Here is a 23451-nt window from a genome sequence, read left to right as displayed (position 1 = left end):
TCAAAATTAGGAATTCACAAGTAAATTATAGTTAAGTTCATGTAAATAAAATATGAAATTCAAGAAATTGCTTTCCTTTAAAATCTGCAGATTTTTTTTATTATTCTTACTAGAAATGATAATTTTTCAGATTTGAAATGCAACCTGCAGGTGTTATATGTGCTCTTCCTCTCTCTCTCTCTGTCCAATTCTAGCTTTGGTTTGATTGGAATTGTCACATACATTTCACTCAATATAATGCATATAGTGCCTGGGTTACTTTTTCATGTACTAAATACACAAACTCAACAAACTCTTGTAGACAGAATAGAGCATTAATTTGCTTTCTCTGTCAAAAAAAGAAAAAAGAAAAAAAAGCCAGCTGATATCAGACTGCATATAATGATGGAAGCATCATCTGTTGTTTTAACAGGCCAAGTAGGCAGGAACTTGCTAGAGAGGGAGGCCTGTAGAAGGACTAATGTGGCAAATAATATCTGTTTTAGAATAAGTGTTTGTTCAGCTTCTTTCTGATCTCCTGAGCCACACCAGGGCCACGTGTGTCCCTAAGCTAGACAGTTACATATCTTTCTCATCAGTTTGTGTAATGTTCATCACAATATGTGTGTGTGAAAAATCCTATCTTGTTGCCTTATTAAGGAAGGTGTGTCAGCATTTATATTGGCATTTTAGTTTGGAAAACATGCATGTCTTTGGAACAAGGCTCCTGACCATGCTTGCTGGGCTTTATTTCACAGTGTAATATTTTTTCAGTATATAAACAGATTCCTTTCAATGAAAGCAAACTGGCATTTGATAGACATGCACCTACTGGGTTGTGACCAGAATTGTGCCCATTGCAGAGGTCCAGGTTAGAGATATCCTGAAATGCTTACGGTGTAGCACATGCTCCTTGGTATCATGTGCTTTGCTCACAGATGTGCTGCTCCTGTCGTGACCTGCTTGCTGATAGAGATCCAGCTCGTGGTGTTTGGTTAGCCTGCAGCTAACCAAATTTCACAAACAGTGAAGTGTGACCAAGCTTCTGACCTGCTTTTGTTCAGAAGGATTGTGTAAATGTTTAAACATCAAAGGAAAAAATAATCAGGTGCTGAGGGAAAAAGGTATTCAGATCTCAGTTAAGAAGCAGTTCTTAACTGTGAAGAGTGAACTGCAATCAGAGCTCTGGCTGTCCTGTGTTCCTCACAGGGTTTCCTGCCATTCCTTCAAGGCTCTGAGTGCAGGCATCTTTTTGAAATTATCTCTTGTTTCCCATGTCCATGCTTGTTTTTGGTAGGACACTCAAAAGTCAGTACATGCACTCCATGTTTTAGTTCAACTATTTTCTGCACTCTCACTGATGATATATTTGCCTTTCACAGAATGGGTCAGGTTGGGAGGGACCTGACCTGACCAATGCCATACTGTGGCCATCTGGTTCAACCTCTGTGCTCAAGCAGGGTCATCCTAAAGCACATGGCGCAGGATTTTATCCAGACAGTTCTTGAGTATCTCCAGTGAGGGAGACTCCACACCCTCTCTGGGCAATCTGTCCCATTGCATGGTTGCTGCGCAGGAGTTGAGTTCTTCCTCATGTTCAGGTGGAACTTCCTGTGCATCAGTTTCTGCCTCTTGCTATCCATATACACTTCTGAAGAGAGATGAGAAAGAAAAGTTTTTGCCCTTCAATATGGAAAGAGCATGACATATTTATTGCAGTGACCACTGGCCAGGTTATTATCCTATTCATGCCAAAGGAACCTCTGAAAATACCCTTGACAATATTTTGGGTATTGTGAAATAATCTCTGGACCTATTTTACCATGCTGCAAGGAAAGACAGGTGACAGACCTTCCTTTCACAATTTGGCAAGTTGAGTTTCACAGCCCATTCCCTCTACTTGACAGAGCTTAATTTAATGGAGCTAGTGATCCACACCAGATGATGGCCTCACCTGAAACAACAGTAGGATAGCCCTTTTGGGTGGGATATTTTAGACTTATATGGCACTCAGCATTCACCCCTCACTGTTTATGGACAGAGTGCTTTCCCATCATCTGGAACAGTTCAAGAGATAAAGGAGAAAGGGACTTCTGCTCAGTATTGATTTTGTGTATTGGTTGTTTTGTACTCACCTGTCAAGCCAAGTAAGAGGACTTTTTGTCACCTCCAGCTTTCATAATGCACCAAAACTCTGTGTCTGTTGTTTAGTTTTAGTCTCTCATCTCAAAGGGTAAATTAATTTGCCATTTTGCTTCACTTTATTCTCTTTGTTTTCATGATCTATATCTACAATTAGTTTGACTCATTGCTGCCATGTCCTAGCTTATTTTTTTGTTCTTGTAGTGTATGTTTTTTTCTAAAGGGAGAACTTGTCAGCTGGAAATTGTTTTGGTGTATCTGTTTTAATATAACTCTGATTTTTCCTGTCTCCATCTGCTGGCAAAAAATGAGATTTGCTGTTCAAACATGATATAATGACGAACAGAAACTGTAAATTTAAAATAATAAATATCCTTTTGCTATTGTCTATCCATTTGGAAATGGATAGAAATGATCAGTTTATTTATTTTAGGCTACTTAATAATAGCTACCAAATACTAGTAACTTTTTATCTTTTGTGAATTTTCACTGTGCTGACAGGAATGAGTCAGATATTCAAATGGATGTACTCATAACCTGGGAGTTCAAATACATGGGCTGATTAAAGTAATTTGTTCATTTCTATGGGAGTAAGAGGCATTATGAAATGCTCATCCCTATTTTAAATATCAATATATTTTACTGAACGAGCAGATAAAAGAAATAATGTAAAATGAGATTTTCAATTTGTTAATTTGTTTTGAATTATTTCTGCAGATAGATATGTAGGATTCATGTTATACATCAACTACCATTGCTTCCTCCTAACACTTTCCGTTCAAAATTTTCGTATCTTGAACCCTGAGGGAGTAAAACATCAACATACAATCATGTCAAGAGCTCATTATGCATGAACTAACAACGTGTAGGGCTATGAGCAAAACTTTCTGTTTATTCAGAGTATGGTGTTTCAGTCAGCAAAAGACTTTTTTTCTCATCCAGGGGAAATTCAAAATGTGCTACGAGTCAGCAGAGGTGTGGGGGCATAAATGAGTTTTAACTCTGTTGCTGTCTGAACTGATTATGTGAGAAAAATGTTGCACATCATATTTATGCATTCAAAGCAGTCTTAGATTTATACGAGATTCATATTATGTAATGAAATATTTAGGTGCATTGTTATTTGCATCTACTCCTAATGTTTTTTAGGTGCTTCCAGCTTTGATGCTTTTACAACAGAGGTTTTTATAGACCTGAACATTTTCTATAAAACTACCAACCAAGACTTTCCTTTTATTTTCTATTTCTGTCTATCATGCATTTATAGGAATATTTTTCAAACACTGTCAAGATGCTGATAGTTATATTCATTCACAAAGCAAGAGGATGTTTTATGAGACCTATTTCCTCCTAGAAATTTCAACAGGAGACGGGGCAGTAAGGAATTACAAGCACTCTTGTTTCAGTGGCATTAATTTTAAAGGCTTGTATTAAATTATTTTCTCCTCTGCAAAGTAGCTATAAAAATGACAACCTTTCATTTAATAGATATTTTTGCTGCCTTAAGAGTTTTATCTATTTGCTTTACTAGCAGACTTTCTTCCTTTCTTTACTGTAGATTCAAGTCCTGTAGATTCAATCTCAATAAAAGAGACTGCCTGTCTCCCCAGCCATCCTGGTTCATAGAGATCCTTATCACTTTCTGGGAGGTGCACAACTCTCTGTAAAATTCACTTCTGTTCAGAAACTTATTCTTTGTCTAGATATCAAAAAAAAACCAAACCCTGAGGAAACAACTTTAATCTCAGAGTACAAATGGAATTTGTAGTGCTTAAAATGAAAGGAAACTTTTCTTTATTTGTATCCTAAGAACACAGGAAAATCTCTGGATATACATAAAAACAAGAGTAAACAGGAAAAACGGTAATGCAAAGAGTAAAATTTCACTGATAGAGATTAAAACCATTCCAGTAGCTGTAAGGATGAATGTAGTTTGTCAGCGTGTGTCACACTGCTGGCCAGAGAGGCATCTGAGAAAACTGGTTTAGGACAGGGCATGGCATACCTCAGTGATGGCTGAAAGGAGAGGGATGAAATGGCCTGAAAGATTGGAGAGTCTAAGTTCAATGCTTGAAGTAAAGCATTCAGTGAGGCTTCCATTCCTAAGTAATTTTTGAAAGTGAGGCTTGGACCCTTTCCGTGCTGAAAAAAAGTCCTAAAAATACCTCAGTGATTTATAAATATCCTCCTTGCTATTCTAGAGTTGTTACTGCCCAACTCACTTTGAAAGTGGCATTTAAGCTTCCTAGAATTATCAAGAAGAAACTCAATTAATATCTAGTCTACGCAAGACAGGATTTACTCATAGTATCCCTGACAGATTTTTGCCTAACCTGGTCTCAAAATCCTCCTATGATATACATCTCACAGCCTCCCCAGGCAAACTGTTACTGAGCTTGACTATCCCCATCAATAGTAAGTTTTTCCAAATGTCTGATGTAAATCTCCTGTTCTGTGGTTTAAGCCTGTTACTTGTCCTGTCCCTTGTGGACATTTCATAGCCTTTCAGTCATGGGAATAGCATTATGATCCATTCTCTCATTCAGGTTTTTTTTAGCCTGAGTTGAAGCTAAAAACCTGTCCCCTTAGGCACTGTGAAAATTTTTATCCAAAGTCAGCTTATAAAGCAGAGCTGCTTTGTTAATGTCTTTATAAAATAGCAATTTCATGATAAAAGTGTAGTATAATGGCAAATGGCAGGAAAGCCTGATACAACTGTGTCCACTTCAGAGACTTCATGGTTTAAATGGAGATTTGAGGTTTTATGAATTTCCCAGCTCTTTACCTATTGGAATGTCAGCATGGAATTCCATCATCAAAAGTGATGACACATCAAAAGTGTCAGTAAGTAGCTACCCTATTCAAATCACTCATCTGGTGTATTGCTTCTGCAGCTGAGGCTTATGGCACTGCCCAATGCTGTGTGTTGCTGGATGAGCTGAGCAGTTCACTCACAGCACCTTGGCACCTCCTACAGCACTGCAGGTGTTCTGAATCAAGATCTACCTCATTGTCTCAGACAGCACCAAGCAGGATGAAGCCAACTCAGTCATGTCCAGGCTCCCCTAGATAAAGTTGCACATGTAGATATTTAATTACACCCCCTGAAGCAGTTTCTACTCTGTTTAAGCCATTTCTTTGCTTCCCTTTTTGATTGAAAATGTTTGGAAAGTTTGTATTCATTTTCTAGTACTTCAATTAGGAGTCATGACAATTTGTGCAGACTTTACTTCTGTGTATTTTTAGAAGTACTATCAGTGCTTATTGATTTAGTCAGCTACATGGAGAAATACCCCTCCAAGAGCACCCCCAGCTCATACCTGCCAACCTTTGGGTATCCATGTCTGGGGAGGGATGCAGGAGGACCATTACAGAGAGCACTGCACACTATGGCCACCAAAAGCAGCAAACTGAGCTTCATTTCCGAGCTTCTTCTTTAAATGTATTCATAATGTTTGCATGTGTCAGCTCTACTGAGGTGGCATCTCAGGTTTTAAATTAATATTGTTGTAATGCATTTCTTTTTAATTAAAAAAGAGAGCTCCCTCGTAGGAAATTTCATAAAATAAAGCTAATTAGTAATAAACAGATTAAATCTTTGTCAGTTAATCAACACTATAAACTTCTGAGTATTTGGAGAGCAGTGTGAGATAACACTGTCGTCATAATAAGAGTGTTTGAAATCATCAGGGATCCCACTGTGCTGTTTGGGTGGTGAGAAAATAATGATTGAAGATGGGCCCCCCTACAGTGCTCACATGTGAATTCCCCTAAAGATTAAAGCTGCACAGATCTGAATTTGATGTTGGTCCTATCTCTAAAGCAAGTTTTTTTAAAGAGTAGGCAATGGTGGTGGATAGTGCCAAGCAAATTCTTAATGTTGCTTAAACCAAAACCTGTCCCAACTCCACAAAGTTTTTGAGCTAGTGATCAGCAGCTGATAGTGGGCTGGGAGCTTCGCAGCTATGTCAGAACAACTGTTCCCAGCAGATCTGAGGCTTTAACCTGTGGTGGAGATTGCCCTGCAAATTTCTCATGTTCTTCCACCCTCAATCCTCAACAGTCATTTCCATCAGAAATGACTGTTCTCTCATCGCACATGTGCCAAGGTTCTGCCCAGGTCCATCTCTCCTGGGGATAAAGAACACAATGGAAGAGACCCTGTAGCTTTGGGCAGGGACCTCTCTGAAGAAAGCTGGGCATACTAGAGCAGGACAGGGCACAGCCTGTCTGGCTGGTAGAGTATCAACACCTCCTAACCCACTGTCACTTGGGATAATGCACATTTAGAAGGTTACACTCTAAAGGCATTGACATTTTCTCCATTGCTACTAGGAACGTGTCAGAGCTCCTCTCTATCACCCTGGCAGGTTCTTTGGAGCCGTTGGGATTATTTGGGTTCTTCCTTTGAAATATATGAAAAATTTAGGTGGGCTGGAATTAAAATAAGGGGAGTGAGAAAAATGAATCACGTTTGTCCACATACAGCAAACTTAGTGGAGTGGGTTAGCAAGAAGTTATGATCTGGGGAACAGCAAGTGGGAGTCATACAGAGTTATTATCTTTTAATTTCTCATCTTTGTCTATATTTGGTCACTGCATCCATAATTGCATGTGTTTTATCACAGAAGTACCTATGTAAATCAGTTTTGTTGTGGCATGAATTAAATGAGCAGTAATGATATTATAAAATGCATTCAGTTTGGAACACTGTTATTGCTTAAAATACACAGTGAATGTTAGATTATACTGCTGCCTCCAAAGATCTAAATTTGAATACAGAGTTGGAGTACAAGTGAATTGGCCTTTCTTATTTTATTTTTCATATACTGGTGTTGTATTACAAACTGCAGCCTGCTTGATAGATCTCTATTCTGGAAAAACGAGTTCCTGCTCCTTCATTAGAACTGAATCCATAGGCAGCTGTAAAACAAACAAAACATCCCCCAAAATGTGGATGGTTCTGTTAAAAGGGCGGGAGCTGAACTGCACTGGTTAATTTCAGAGACATTGGGGACTGTTCCTTTTCAGAAGTGTTTAGCTACCCTGACACTATCACTTTTGAAAATCACATGCTAGGTGTTCTCACTTTTCCACTTCTTCCAACTGGACATCTGTGTGCAAAAGTAGAAACTATTTAAAACACCCCTTTCTTTTCCTAATATTGTACTATGTCTTCATGTAGTATGTCTTCATATAGTATGTCTTTGCAATTTTTGCAAGGGCAAATTGTTTATTACAACTTCCTTCATATTCATAATTACAATCAGCTCTTTGAATTAAAACCTTTTATTAAACATCTTTATGAAATACTCAGCACAGATTTACTGGGGAGTAAGAGAATAACAGAGCTGTTGCATCCTTGCTAACAACCACATAATGCATTTTTGTGCCATGTGTTTGAGACAGCTTCTGCCTTTGAAACATGTTTCTGCATTTGGAGAAAGAAGCACAGATAGTTTTTGTGTTGTTTTTTAAAATACTGGAGTGGAAGATCACTTCCTATCAAGAAGCCAAATTCCCTGGTTTGGCAAAATGGGCTGCTTGCAGGGGTGATCCTTCTCATCACACACCTTTCCTACAATACTGCGTCTGTTATTTGCATGGTGGGTGATCTTCAGACATTAATGAGTCTTTAACTCCCTTCTAAAAAAGGACAATAATGTGTCTCATGATTATCATAATTTGTCTATTCATCTTGTCTCCCTTACTTTTTCTGTTCTTTTTTTTTCCCTTTTCAGGATGGAGTAGGTGTAGATGAGAAGCTGTCTTTACGGCGGGTGGCCGTCGTAGAAGATTTCTTTGACATTATCTATTCCATGCATGTTGAAACTGGGCCCAATGGAGAACAAATCAGAAAACATGCTGGACAAAAGAGAACCTATAAAGCAGTAAGTACAAAAAACAGCTTAAAGTGAACATGAGTCTCTAAAAATGTGAGTTATTTGGGTTTGGTCGCATGGCATGAGATTTGTGGGGTTTTTTTCCCAACTAGATTAGTACTGACACCCTCACTCAAACTGATTTCAGAGATCTTTCATTAGTGCATGAAAACATATTGTTTAGAAATCACATTTGCTTTGTAATAAGGGCCAAATGCGCTGACTTCACTAGACATTCTCTCATTGGTACAAGAAGAGAATTTGCTATTTCTATAATGGTTTCTAATAGCTCTGTATTAATTAACTGCTATTAAATGGATGAAGTGTTAAAGCAGACTTAGAAGGTATTGTCACAACTTGGCTAAATGTATTCCTGTGTTTCAGCATATAAATGAAGGTGCCTTATAGGTTATTGCCATAGACTAAGTGATACTTAATGATTTAATGGTATGAAAACTTGTACATGTCCTAAATTCAAAGGACTGGAAAACTACTAGGTATAATAATGAAAGTGTTGAGGGGGCACTTCCCATTCCTGCATAAACTGGCTGAGTAGAGAGAAAATAATATTTAAAAATTTTTAATTGCCTCATAGTCCTAAAATAGCTATAAATGGCTTTTGTGATTAGTGACACAAATATAAGACTTTGCTGTCCTATGGAGAACTAATGACTTCTACACTTTCCCAAGGTGCTTAAAATGCATGGTCCTGCCCGGGTCTGGGTGACTAACTTTCCATGTGCAGGGCTCTGATAGTGCCAGGCACACTCAGAGGCTGTTCCTGAGGCACCTGCCCAGCTGTTTCCAGTTGCTGAAGCACCAGGGGCTCTCCCAGGGTGGCAGGGCAGGGGTGTCCAGCCAGGTCCCATCACATCCCCCTGACCAGACTGCAGGGCATCCAAGGCACCTCTCCCCCTGGTCCCAGTGGGATGAGGCTGCAGGGAGCTGTGGACAGGGCCCTGAGGTGACCTATCACCCTGGACACAGGTCTTCATCTTAAAAACAGCCTGGGGTTATGTGAGCTGTTTTTTTTACCAGAGGTCACCAGAATATGGGGAAGCTCCAGGTTTCTGATTCAATTTTGGCTGTAAGAAACAGCTGTTTTTCCATTACTGTTTCTTTCACCCTTATAGCAATCTTTTCTCTATATCTGTGAATCCCTTCACAGATATTTTATTTATAGGCTATTTCAGATGGTTTGTTGAGGGATAAGCTCTTGGCAAAATTTCTTATAATTTGTTCCCAGAGGTATTGACCTTAAGATAGACATATGAAGACATCTTTCATCTGGGTGTGCTTTTGTAGGGCTTGGAGTGTTATTTCAGGGTGATCTAACATAAACTCTCTAAATTAATTTTCACCTGGCACCTCAGCCATTTTGATACTTCATCTTCTCTTTCAGAAAGCATTAGAAAAGTGATATTTTCCATTGACCTTTCTCTTTCTATTTTGTTTTACCTCAGTAGGCTGTTCAAAGGTATAGGTCACAAATGTCTGAGACTAATATACAGCTATAAGGAATGCTGCCAACTGTAAATACAATACTTCAAGTCATCATCCCACAAATGTGTGCCAAGTATAATATTTACTACTGTAAGAATCCCATGATTGCAGGTCAGATAAGAAATTTGTTTATTGTGAATAGCATAAAAGACTAGTGTGTCTTTGGTGAGAAGAACTATTTGTGCAGATTCAATAGCCTACACAGTAGTTTCATCTATTGTCAACTTCTATTGCAATTGAGACATGAGCTTGTTGCATCTTTAAGGGTGCCAAAATGTAAGTTTTTGTCAGTCTGCAATATTTGTGCATTCATTTAATTGTATATTAATTTATCAAGGACATTGAGTTGCCTTTCCCAGTGACAAGACTCACATATATAATTTTGAAAGGCTTCCATAGATTAAAAAAATGGAAAAAACACTCCAGAAGAAACAAATTTCAATTCTTGCTCTCTATTCTGACATAAGTATTAGGTTAAGTAAACAGGCATCAAACCCCCAGACCTTCTGGGGAAAGGCATGCTCCTTTACTGGACCTATCCATGAAAATGCCTTTAGTAAATTAAGAGATATAGTGTCAGTCTGTTCCAGGAAGCCACGCAGTATCTACCTCCTCTGTGGCACTGTAAGGAGGAATAAGGTAATATCTCAGGTAACTGTCTCCCAAAACATTTTACTTTAAAAGCTTTATAAATCAAACTGAAGTACTTTGGCAGGGTTTAATTTCATTAAGTGAATCTGGAACAAGATTAATTTAGTCTTGTTTCTTTATTCACGTGTCAGAAGTGAATCATCCCTGAGATCTCTGCATGTATTTGTCATGCATAAGTATTCACCAAATGGTTTGAGTGAAGAACTTTTATAGGAGATGTGCTTCACAAACTCTGTGCTACAATTGCTATTTGTAATTCACCCCTGGCATGATCTAGTCACATTGCTTCCGTTCTCTCACCAGATAATCTAAAAAACCCTTTTAACAGAGAAATTATGGGAAGAAAACACCACAAGTTTGGTACAAAATTCCTGAACTTCTGAAGTTCATAAATACTGTCATGGATTTTCAGTACCTAAGTATTTCTGAAAAATTAATGCCACAGCCCTTGAGAATTGGAACATATTGATTTTAAGCAATTAATTTGCTTATATGTGTGTGAGTCTCATTTTCAATAGAAAACTTGCTCCACACAAAGTTCTGAATACACTTCAGAATGATTGTAAGGGTAATGAAATTGTCAAAGGTGACTTAATTAACTACTGTCTGCATTTACATGGAGTTACAAATTTGGTATAGCTAGAGTCTTTTTAATTTTTGATAGAGTCACCCTGGGTGCTGGTGTGCTAAAACACATCAGAATGTCTCTCTAAAAATGTGTTCAGAACACTTGACAAACTCATTTAGGGAATCTGCACTGCCTTGTTTATGTTAACTGCATGATATTTTTACAACTGATTGATTTGTGTGGAACTTCCTACACTGGCACTGTGCCGAAAGATAAATAGGATGTGGTTCTTGAGACCTCTTAAAGAGCAGAGTACTGGAAAGAGCCTTCCCATTTTAATTGGGGCAGCAATGTACCAAGCTCAAACTTTAGGATTTTTGGCACAAACCCTCTAGATAAATTAGCAAAGCTTCTGTCCTTCAATATTTAAGTTTAGAATAAGGTCTCATTCTCTTCTCCTCTGCACACTAAAAGACCAGAAGGGAATTGTATCAACTCTGTGTGTACGATGTGGGAGAGTAACCTTGAAAATATGCAAAACAGGAGGAGTGTCCTACTTAACTGGCAGGTTTTGTGTTAATTTTGGGTACCTGACTCATATACAAGGTAAGGTTGATGTGCTGTGTTCCTTGCCAGCATAACTTTAAGTAGATCTATACCAGCAAATAACCCAGATGTGGCTTATACATGTAAAATGAAACCAAAAACTTTAAATCATATCCAAAGTACGCCAGAGTGAAGGAACAATAATGTGGTGCTTTTAATCTCAGCTACTTTCCCAGCTCCCAGGGAAGTTTACAAACAGGGAAAACATTGAGGATCTTGATCTGGGAGATGATTCCCTGACAAAGGCAGGATATGTGACACAAGGCCTTGCCAAGTCGCTTGCTCAGCAGGGGCACAGGTGACTCGGAAGATGCAGAAGGTGAAAAGAGCATGTTCCTCAGGGCAAGGGGAAGCAGTGGTGCCCAAAGAGGTCCATGATTGTCCTGCATCCCCTGGGTGCTCTGCTGGGCCTCACAGGAGGTGGGGTGAGATGCTGATGCCAGCAATGTTGTCCGGAGAAAGCATCGGGATCTCACGGGGCTATCTCCACTAGCAGGTGCTGCCACAGCTCAGTGTCTAAGAGGAGCTCTTTGCTTTGGGGTAGTGCTTTTCACTCTGTGTTCTCAGGGAGTTATTTTAGTATAGACATCCCACTCTGAAAGGAGAACTGTGGCATCAAACTGGGGATGGGGATGCATGGGAGAGAAGTGTTCAGGAAAAGAATCCATCTGGTGTATTTGGGAAAGGCCTGCAACAAGTGCATAGCAGGCTTTCTGTGCCTTTGTAGAACTACATTTCTTGATTTAAACTATTCATCTGTGTCTACAACTTAAATACAAGTGTTTAAGGTTATATCAGAGGTGGGAGTAACTGGGAAAAGTTGTGGCTACAGTAGCAGCATAATGCAACAGGCTCAAGCTGTCAGGACAACTCTGTGATTCAGTGCAAACCAGGGGAAAAAATAGCCTTATTACACTTTGCAAGAAGTGCAAATGGTCTGTGATGAGGCTGCAAGCTAAAACATCTGTGTTACTTCTCATGCCCAGCTATTGGTACTGTCAGGCCAGACAAAGTGATTAAGCCCTATATTTCAGAATAGATTTGACTTTTCTTACTTTGTTTTGATATCCTTAAAAAGGGTATTAGATTTTCATTAGTTTAAACAATTGAGAAGGTGCCTTACCTTTCTTTGTTATATCTGGACACATTTTCCCACAACTAAGTGCATCATCTGGAGCTGTGTATAAGTCTCATAGCTACCTTAAGCACCTTTAATTCTATGTAGATATTCTACTTGAATTTTTTTAACTATGAAGGATGATCTAATATCTCTCTGTTCAGTATGTGAGTCTCTGTGCAAAATCTTGAAACATTACAGCAGTGAACTTGAATTGTGAGTGAGGGTTGTCATGTCTGAGCAGGTGAAATGGGTTGGTTATTAAGACTCTTAACCCATAAATGAAAAAAGAGCCACTGGGCTGATGAGCTGGAAGAAGCAGGCTTGTAAAACACGGGGAGATACTAATGTGTCAAGGGAAAGCAGTCTGAGACAAGGCTTTCATCAGATAGGTAGTACATAAATATATAACATCTGAGGCATTAACAGGAGCCTTTAAGATGTGGGGTAATATCTGGGGTCTTTTGCCTCACCCAGCTGTTTCAGTGATAAATGTTTCTTGATTTTGGATCAAGATTTTGAGTAGCTTCCCATCTCTCCTGTCAGCCTAAGAAAAGCCTTGCTGAGACTGAGAAACAGGGGGTTCTTTTTCCCTCCCAAAACAAGAATGTGCTTGTGAGTCTCCTGTGAGCATCACACTGAGTGTGTTTTCCTCAGGGAATAATTTTTTGACAGGTTGCTCTGTGAGATAACATCATGTTGTTCCTGATCAAACAGGGCTAAAGTAGTTTTGGGTCTTGGCTGGTTTCTGTACAGGACAGACTTGTCCTTGGGGAAGTGGAAGAACTTGAGCTTTGTGCAGGGCCCTAGCATGCCTAAATTCTTGCATCCACACTGTTCTTTTGTGCATGGCAAAACAGCCAAGCCCCATGCACTTTTACTCTATGAGCTTGTTCCTGATTCTTTCCAGGGGGTGAGTGTTCAGTGTCCTGGCAATTGTCCCACTAGCAGGTGTTTCCATTGCTTCCCTCACAGAAAGCAGTTTTTGCTAGATGAGGAGACAAGGGAAGGGAGCTGTGAAGTGCAAGTTTAGCACATGAGGGAACAGCATTTCCCACAGTGTAGCGGAGTAGCGAGCTCTTGCTAAAACTCCCAGCAGTGCTAGATCTGATTTCCTGTGTCAGCCCTCCATTCTGACCTCTTGCTGAGGAAAGGAGCGGGCTTCCCTTGGCTGCCTTGCCCTCCTGTCATCAAGAAACCAATTTCTGCCACCTGGTTTGATGGCTGTGGGTCCAGGATAGACTACCATCTTCACTCTATCCCTATCTTTCTCTCTTTCCCTCCTCCTGGAGTCTTCTTTTGATCATCTTTCCCCCCTTTACCCTCCTTAATTAAAAAAAATACAAACGCACATGCAAAATCTCTATTCTGACACATTGTATCTTCCAGACTACACATACACCCTCCATGTTAATTCTTTAGAGGTTAATAGGTTCACTTGCAAAATTTCACTCTCTCTCCTCACACTTGTCTTTCCTACTCTGCCATATGTGTCCTAAAATCTGCCTTTCAGTTTGGGACTTGTTAACTTTCCAAGCAAAAATTTAGCTCTGAAAGCTACAGCATCACAACATCCTGCACTTAAATCATCTGAGTATGGGAGAGCAAAAAGGAAACTTTGCTTGTTTTCCCTGCCTGTAGTGATGCAGTAGGAATGAAATAGGCTTCTCACAGACAATTAAGACATTCATTGCTTAGCTCCAATGTAAATCAGATTACATGCTCAGGTAGTGGATTACTTGCCTGTGCTAGTTGTGCTCTTCATGGGATCCAGTAAACAAGCCTAGACTGGCCTTCACTGCTGCATGGTGCTTTGGATGCAGTCATATATGTCAAAATATACCAAAAAGTTTTTGTTAATGGTGAAGTAAGATCATAAAAGCTTTGACTCTGGAACCACTGAAGTCAACTCATTTTCCTCTCAATTCAGAGTTAAAGCCAAATATATGTAGATGTACATGGACTGTATTCTTGCTTCTTATCTTTTAATTTCTGAGGCTAAAACAAACCCTGTGTAATTTTTGTGGTTTTTGCTTAATGCTCTGGAAGTTCTGTTTCTTCTTCATATATCTTTACAATGTAAAAAGGCATATAGCTATAATAGCTATACCTAGTATGCAATACCTAAACACAAACCTGCTAGAATTTGCCGGTTTTCTGATTTCTCCATGATACAGAACACATCCAGTTATGAGATAACACATTCTACAAGCAGCAGAAGATGTACTTATGTGCAATAAAAACACAAGTAAGAGTAAGGAATCCCATAAGGATATTTCTAGAGCTTATATATTTGAGAAATGTATAGTTATAATATTTTTTTTTAAATCAATCCAAGTAATTTTATCAATATGGTAAATCAGCACTCATTGGTCTTTGATGGGAATGGGCATGTGCATTAGAAGTTTCTTGTAAGCCATGCCAAAAATATGACAGTCTGATTTGTCAGAGTATGAATGTAAATAAGGCAATATCTCCCACTTCTTTTTTCTGGCTTTAGTTTTTCTGGCTTTAGTTTTTCTTAAAATGTAGAAGCATGTTCATCTTTGAATCTTTTTTTTTTTTTTTTTGGCATGGATTTACAATAAACCCATATTGTTTTTTTATAACACATCACTGAAAAAGATGGTCTGGCTATATGTTTTATTAGCTAATAGCCTTGAGAAGAAGGCTAGGAGCTGGGCCACAGAAGGCAGTGAGAGGATACAGCATCAGCAAGGGCTGAGTCATTACTTCCTTCTTTTGGATAGAGTAAAGGACAGAAACCATTTTTCCTGATGAAATCAGACCACTCAGGTATTTTTGTGTAATTACTTAGAAGGTGTCATAGGCCTCCAGGTTGTTCTCTGAAACACTCACATGCAAGCCAGCTCCACGAGTTACATCAATCCAATCTTGTGCACAATCTGGTAAACTCTACTGAGAGCTGAAATATGGGATTTTATGTTCAGCCTTGTGCTAATTTGGTTGAGTATTTCTTGGCTACAGCTGGTTCAGAGCTCGGCCAGAGCAAGCAAGTGGCTATCTGCATCTTATAATGTAGGGATGAAAGGCAAACAAGGGTCTGCACTGCTGGGGTGTGAAATTGTGCAGTTGGGAGGAGACAATTCATCAGCTTCCTGGCAGTGAAAGTTGGGGATAGCTTTCTTTTCTATAGATTCAGGCAACAAGAATAAGGAATGTTGTGGGCTATGCTCCTTATGTATCGCTTTTAATGTGATTCCTGTTGTGTTATGCCAATTTATACAGACTGAAGTCTAGGAATGTCAGTGATTGATTCAAATTATAAAATAAACAGGGGAGGAAGTTGGTGAAATCTGGAGTTATTTAGGGAAGGGCATCCTTAAAACTGTGTTGCAGTGGGAGGTTGGAGACACGAGCATCTGCTCTATGGACAAATTTAGTTATAAAACCCAGTTCCCTTATAGTCAGTGGAGCAGACCTACCAAATCTGGGCCTTAGCTCACTTTCTCTCCATGGAGGAATTTCATCTTGTTTGAGCAGAACTGGAATTTTGACAGAGATGCTTGATTAGAATAAATGGAGCATTCCTATCAATTGCAGGGGACTAATGAGTCCATTGGTAAGCTCCATTAATTTCAATACAGTGCTAAGCATGTTAAATGTTGTAAGAGAGAGGTTGCTGTGTACGTGCGCTTTCCAATTTGTTCAATACTGAATTCTAGCTGGCTTTATGTTCTTTTTTTAGTTTCTGTAAAGCATGAGTATAACCAGTGTTTTCATGTTTAGAAAGGTAAATAAGCATCTGCTCTGTGGGTATAAAAAACAGGAAAAAATAATCTAAAAATATATTTTTAGTAGGACCTCCCATTCAAAAGTGGCTTCATTTAGTGCCTTAATTTTCAGAAAAGGTGTTTCAGGCCCAGAAAAAATCTTTGCCAGTTTTTATCACAGAACAATATTTGCTTTTATACTAATTCTCTTCTCCCTTACCAAAGAGATTTTCATTATATAAGAAAACAACAACAATAAACAGCCTAAAAACCAATGTTATAGACATGATGGTATATTTTGCATTCCCATTTTATTGTGCATCATTTCTATGTATTGACATGACACACATCACATCAACAAATACTAATTTAAACTCCACCTATTTTCAAAAATACTGTGACTGATAAATTTGATCCATGGAGTTTTAGGAAATGTAAAATTCAACATAGGTTAAGTAGGAGACAAGCCAAGTGGAAAAGTGTAAGAAAGTTAAAACTGACCATCGTTCCTCCTCTTAGCTCCCTTTCAAGGGGCAGAGGTGATTAGGACAATATGTAATCCCATTTAATTCTAGTTAAATCGTGATCTTGTCCTTTCTGTAGCCACACTTTCATACACACCATCTCCATTCTTCTTCACTTCCTAGTGTGACTTGCATCTCAGCACAGTGCTTGATAGGAAATCAAATCCTGCTGTAGGTTTTACAGTAGGGCAGTACAAACAGATTAACAACTCACTCTCCTAATCTCTCTTGCTGGGCCTTGGTCTTCCATTAAGGATTATCTCCATAACAACATAGTCACCATAGCTGGGAAAAAAGAGGCTAGAGATTCATTACAACACTTGCACTGTTCAGTGTACATACATCAACATGTCTAAGGAACCACAGAAAAGCCATGCATTTGCCTTTTATTAGCTTGAAAACACCCAAGTTTGGATGTTTTCATCAAACTCCACCTAACTCATAAAGCTGCTCCAGTGCACTGGAGTGTAACAGTCTCTGCTGATGTCTGGTTTGAACGTCCCAAGACACCTCTATTGTTGTCCCTAGATATACACTATGAAGAGTTTTTCTCTACAGATTTTTAACTCCCTTTCAGGCAGCAGTGGACTAAAATGAGATCTTTCTTGGCCTCATAACCTACATGAAAGGAATCTATCTCCCTCAGCCTTTCCTTCAAGGTTTCCTTTAGGTTCCAGCTGCTATGATGGCCTGGCTCAGAGCCATCTCCTGCTTCTTAGCAGCCTTCTTGAAGTGTGGAGAAGAATGTGAACTTTGAGGGGAAACCTGGGCACATTATTCCAGCTGCTTTCTTACCAGCACTGAGTAGAGAGGGATAATAATTTTTCTTGATCTGTTGGCTCTACAGTTAAAGTAGCCAGTATGAGATGTAGTTTGTCTGGGATCAGAGAGTATGCTGTTAGCTCATTTTCAGCTTGGCACCAGCCTCCGGGTCCTTTTCAGCAAGCAAAATGTCTGTAAAGACAGATGCATCCTTTGGGGTGAGGGGAATGCAATCTTTAAAACCAGTAACAACTTCTTCCTCCTCTCCTTCTCAAAAGAGAAAAAAATCCCTCTGGTACCTATTTGTGAGTATGTGGTTAGAAACAATGATTTTGTTGAAACCAAGAAACAACTCAAATCTGTTGTTTCAAAATATTGCCAGGTAAAGCAGAGTCTCTAAAATCAACTGGTTCACAAATTCTTTAACCATTAGTAAAAATAACATAGGTACTCCAAAGTACAAAACCACAAGCTTTAGAAAAAAATTTTCACAAAACATTCAAGTACAAAGTTAAAATAGTAAGGCAACCTTCTTTACTGCTCATCAATCAAGTCCTATATCTGTCCATGTATTGTTGCAGCAAAAGAAATAGATCACATAAGACAAGTGCTTTCTTTTTTTGGTATTGGCTGTTAAAAAAAAGTCTTTCTTCAACTTTTTTTGTTATATATTAATCTTTTTGTTGAAAGGAATTTGAAATGAACTGTAAACAGAAAACAACCCCCCCCTTTTGATATAAGTGGGATTTTGTTCAGTACCAACTGTTAGTAGCCATTAGATACTAAGTAGGCAGATTGGAGAGATGCTTCTTGAAATCCTACATAGTACGCAGAACATGCTTTCATTGTGCTTCCTGGCATTAAAAGATAATGTGCCTTATTTGGAAATATGGTGATGAGGTCTGTTAAATCATGCTCAATCAGCTTACATAATAACACCTATATTTTGTTATTAATTTCAGATTTCGGAGACCTATGCCTTCCTACCGAGAGAAGCGGTGACACGATTTCTAATGAGCTGCTCAGAGTGCCAGAAAAGAATGCATTTAAACCCAGATGGAGCGGATCATAAAGGTAGTTTTAGTGTCAAATAGTGGGATGTAAAGTAATTTCATTTCTAATACGCATTTATAGGTTCCTAGCTTAAGTGAGGGTTCATATAAATTTGGTAGACTTGTAACAGTTCACTAAGTCAGATCATCTCATTTACTTAAGCTGGAAGGTAGTGAATCTTCTGCTTTCACTTAAGGATGGAGTGTAATGCCATCTGCACCCTCAATAGAAAGATGGTTTTATCTGGAGGAAATAATTTATTTTGCTATGGAAATGTTTGTATGGGAGCTTAAGCATAAGGAATAGATAGAGTATATGGGCTGTAGTCATTTAGGGTAGAAGAGCTCATCAGTTTTTAGGGTTTGATCTTGGTTTTCCTCTTTTTTTGGGAGAATTCCATTTGTACAGCCCACAAGCAATTGCAAATGCAAAAGTTAGAGCTAGATAATATAACAGTCTCACTTTAACTGCAGAATAGGCTGACATAGCCTCCACAATTAACATATATTGCACAATAATATTTTTTTTCCAGATAATGGAAAACCTCCAACTTTGGTGACCAGTATGATTGATTACAACATGCCCATTACTATGGCTTATATGAAACACATGAAGCTGCAGCTACTAAATTCACAGCAAGATGAGGTAAAACCTGAAATCTTTTAAGGCTGGTTTTCTGTTCTGCTGTGTTGTTTTGTACTTGTCTTTCAGGTGGCTAGGAAACTGAAGGGAAGATGATTGTTGATCCTATCTTTATAATTTTGTTGCTAAAACAGTCAATGTGAAGCCAAGGCAGGGTTGTTTTCAAGCAATCAGACTGAGAGAAAATATGACTTATGGCCCTTCTGTGACTGGGGGTAGTGAGTGTACTTTGAATTGCCTGAAGGTGCTCTTTCACTGGACCAGTGGAAAGGGTGATGTGGGCAGCATGTTCACTCAAGACTTACTTCTGTGCCCAGCAGTGACTTCCACTGTCTACTTTTAGAAACCAATACCATCAGCAGCTGAAATGACTGCCATGGTGTTCTCAAGGCTAGCAAACATGATGCAACACATGGCACTGACAGTGATGAAAGTCCTGGCAACATCAGTTGAAAATTTTAAGGCAAAAAACTTAATAATAAGAGTAGGAGTTGCTTTTGAAATTTTGAATAAAAAGGCAGAAAAAAAGAAGGAGGAGAAGTAGACTGAGAATCAAGCTTCTTTATGAAGAATTGGGATTGGATTGTATTTATTTCTTCTCAAAGGTTATTTCCTTTCTCTGATTTATTCAGAGTTTTCCCAGATCTTAAGAAGTGCTCCATCAATTCACAGGCCCATACCAAATTATTTGCGGTAACCTCATTTTGCTACAAGTTTGTTCATTTGCCATTTAAACTGCCAAATAGAAGCCAGCAAAAAAACCCCAGTTCTGCATTCTATGTCTTCCTGTTCAGCTACAAGATATTTTTTAATAAAGAAAGCCTTCAAAAACAACCTTGACTGTTGGATTGTGTCAAGACTCTGACTGACTTCTGACTTGTGCAGTCAGCCAGATTTGTTTTCCCAATAAGTAGGTATGGGCTATTGCTGGAGATTTCATTAATCCAACACTCCCTGGAATGGGGATTTCACCACTTTTCTAGAAATATCAGGATCCTTGTTTCAGTTCAACCCTTGTTTTTAATTGCAGAGGGTGTAGGGAGAGATCCCAAACACAAATTTCTTAATGCATAATACAGCCTGGTCATCTTTTCCTTCTATTGAGTCTCCTGATGATTTGAGGGGTTTCGAAGTAGAGTTTCAACTAGCAGGAGAGAAGAGGTTTTATTCTGCAGTAGCCTTAGGAATTAAAGGACTCCTTGATTTCTACACCTTTTCCCTTTGTGAATTACTACCTCCACAACAGGGTCAAGGACTCATGCTGGATCAGGACCCCATGCCACAGATCTTCTGTAGCCTGAATATTTTGGTGTAGTCTTTCTGGTCTGATGACTGAAATTTTTGTTGAACCAGTTTTTCATCTAGACAAGCCAGTGGCAATGATTAGGAGGCAGCAGGACTTAACTTTGCTGGGTATTTCCCTGCCCAGCTTGGTTTTGTAGCTCTGTTGTTACTGTATATGAAATGCCTGCAGCAGTGGATTTATGAAAGTAATTTCCTATATGTTTTATTAATAATAATTTTTTTAGGGTAGAGTGGGCACAAGGAAAGTTTTGGATTTATGAAAGTAATTTTTGTATGTTTTAGTAATAATAACTTTTCAGAACAGAGTGGGCACAAGGAAAGTTCTCAAAATAATCCTTATGTCTTTTCTCAAATAATGGTTTTGCCAAGGTTTTCCTTTTTCCCCAGGCTGTACATTTGTTGGCCCTGAGAACAAAATGACAGGGAAAATATTGTAGTACAAAGGAGCAAGACATCTGGTTCAAACTATTTCATGCACTTAAAAAACAGGCTTGGGTTTGTAGGAAAGATTTAATCAATCATATAGGTATTCTTGTGTGGAATTGAGACAGGAGTAAACTTGGATCCCACTGCTAGCTAGCATAATGACTGAAATCTCCTAATTCTCGCATCTTCAATTTCACATTTTTAAGCTGAGACCACTGATGAGAGGGAAACCGGCTTCATCTAAAAGGAGAACTCACCACTGTGTGGGAATTTAGAGCTGTGCTACAACTACTATAAAGATGCCATAGGTACTCAGTTTTTGTTCCCATGCCCATGTGTCCATGCAGATTCAGATAGAGGTTTACACAGATAGAGGTGTACACAGTTTGGGAAGTGAAGTGGGAAGTATTCTGCAGTGCTGTAGGCAAACAGGCTGCCTATGTGTGTTGTTTTATAACTGTGCAAGTGTCAGCCACAGCCCCCTTTCTGTGAGCCCATCAAATTGCCTAACCTCAGAACTGAAATATGTGAGCTGCTGCTTGCTAGTTCCTGCAGGATTCAATGAGAATTACCCCTGCATTTTAACAGAGACACAGCAATCCAGAAGGTCTGGGGGAGTTTGTTTTCTTATCTTGCTCTTTGAACAAGCAGAGTGCATTTTCCCTAAGCCTCAGACGCATCTGGTGTGTGTGTGCCCTGGCCCTGTCTGTCTGGGCAGGAGGCTGGTGGGCACCAGGGTCCATCTGTGAGGGCAGTGTTTGGGTGTTTGCTGCTGCTGTGACTGGGTGCTGCTACCTTGTGTAAGGCAAGACAGACAGGTGCCTGTTAGAGAAGCCCTCACTCTTCCATTTGTTTTTTTACAAATCCCTGAGAACAAGGTATGTTTACTCCCTTATTTGTCATTGTCCTGCTGTGCTGGTGCAGAACAGCTTCACTTGCGTGTTGTTCCACTCTTGCTCCTGACTGGCATTTGCAGTACTTCATCCTAATTTAACATGAGTCATTACTGCAGGGAACTTGCTTTCTGGAAACAGGAGAAATGTCCATACAACCTGGAAACATGGCTGAGACCTAGGGGAGGAACTGATTTAAGAGTTAACACAGAAATAAGCAGCTATATTAATACCTGTAATAGCCACTTCACAACAAGTACACAGTAAATAATGTTCTAGAGATTGCTATTTTTCTAGGTCAGTTCTGGTGAACAACCCACAAAAATAGTCAGAATCCTGTCTTGTCCTGTTTTGATTAAAAAATGCAAATAAAAATGAATATTTCAAATATTTCAGGATGTACAAATCTATTTGCCATAGTTTCTCTCAGCTCTTTCAAGTACTTCTTAACAGGAGTAGCCATCAGAAAAGTTGTTACTGAAAAATGTATTGCCTTAGGTTTGTACATTGCCTCAGCCATTTCCAGAGCCAGACTTGTGGATACTTAATTTCTAATCCATGAGTGGATGTGTGAACTTCAGTGGGACTGAAGCAACTGAAGTCAAATATGTGTTTGAATATTTTCTGGACTATGCCTAAAACTGTTTTCTTTGATAAGTGGGGATAATGATCAAGACTTTTACTTTTTTCCCTTCTTATCATCCCTATAAAATGCTCTATAACTGGACTTGATGGATAAATCATATTAAAGATGTACACTATAGAATAAATTTGCAATGATTCTCCCGTGTTTATATTACTTTTATTTGCCACTGACTGTCACGACCATGCTCAGAACTTTTATAGGCTTTCTCATTTTCATAGATGCTTCTTTAAACAGAGTGTGACATCATGTCAAGGGAATTTGACCATGGATTCTTACCAGGTCAGGTTGCCAACCCCAGCCAGCAGCTAAGATCCATGTAGTGGCTTGCTCACTCCTCTACCCACTCTGGTGGGATGGGGGAGAAAATCAGAAAAAAAAAGTGAAAACCCAGGGGTTGAGATGGAGAAGAGTTTAATAATTTAAACAAAGTAAAATCTACTACTACTACTACTACTGCCACTACTGCTACTACTAATTGTAATGAAAGGAGAGAGAGAGAGAAGGAGGGATAAAATCCAAGAGAGACGTGATGCCAAATAAAATTCCTCACCACTCACAGAATGATGACTTGCCAGTCTCCCTCTGGGCAACTCCTCCCAGTTTATATACCGGGAGTAATGCTCTGTGGTATGGAATATCCCTTTGGCCAGTTTAGGTCAGCTGTCCTGGCCATGCTCCCTCCTGGCTCCTTGTGCACCTGCTCACTGACAGAGCATGATACCTGAAAAGTCCTTGATTTACAGTAAGCACTACTTAGCAACAACCAAAACATCAGTGTGTTATCAACATTATTCCCACACTAAATCCAAGGACAGCACTGTACCAGCTCATAGGAAGAAAAGTAACTATCCCAGCCCAAACCAGGACAGGGGTCACTCACAGGGGTCACTTCCAGGTGGGAAAGGTAAAGGATTCAGGCAGGGAATATAGGGAGGTCTCCTCAGCCAAATTTGAATAACAAGGGCTTGGTATGGGGTCTCTAGTTACCAATTCTTTTCTGGAATATACTATGGAACTG

General features: G+C 39.2%; 1 protein-coding gene across 1 annotated transcript in view; it reads left to right on the top strand.

Moving 5' to 3' along the window:
* NOL4 (nucleolar protein 4) overlaps positions 1 to 23451 on the top strand; it is a 186617-nt gene that overhangs the window by 27064 nt on the left and 136102 nt on the right. Inside the window, exons 2-4 of the mRNA XM_059474206.1 lie at positions 7863 to 8012; positions 18431 to 18542; positions 19054 to 19166. Coding sequence (XP_059330189.1) covers positions 7863 to 8012; positions 18431 to 18542; positions 19054 to 19166 — 375 coding nt within the window. The remainder of the gene's footprint in view (positions 1 to 7862; positions 8013 to 18430; positions 18543 to 19053; positions 19167 to 23451) is intronic.

The sequence above is a fragment of the Ammospiza nelsoni genome, chromosome 1 (genome assembly GCF_027579445.1).
Source record: "Ammospiza nelsoni isolate bAmmNel1 chromosome 1, bAmmNel1.pri, whole genome shotgun sequence".
In the NCBI taxonomy this organism is placed as follows: domain Eukaryota; kingdom Metazoa; phylum Chordata; class Aves; order Passeriformes; family Passerellidae; genus Ammospiza; species Ammospiza nelsoni.
Note: the sequence above shows the minus strand (reverse complement) of the source record. Positions and strands in the feature narration are given on the sequence as shown.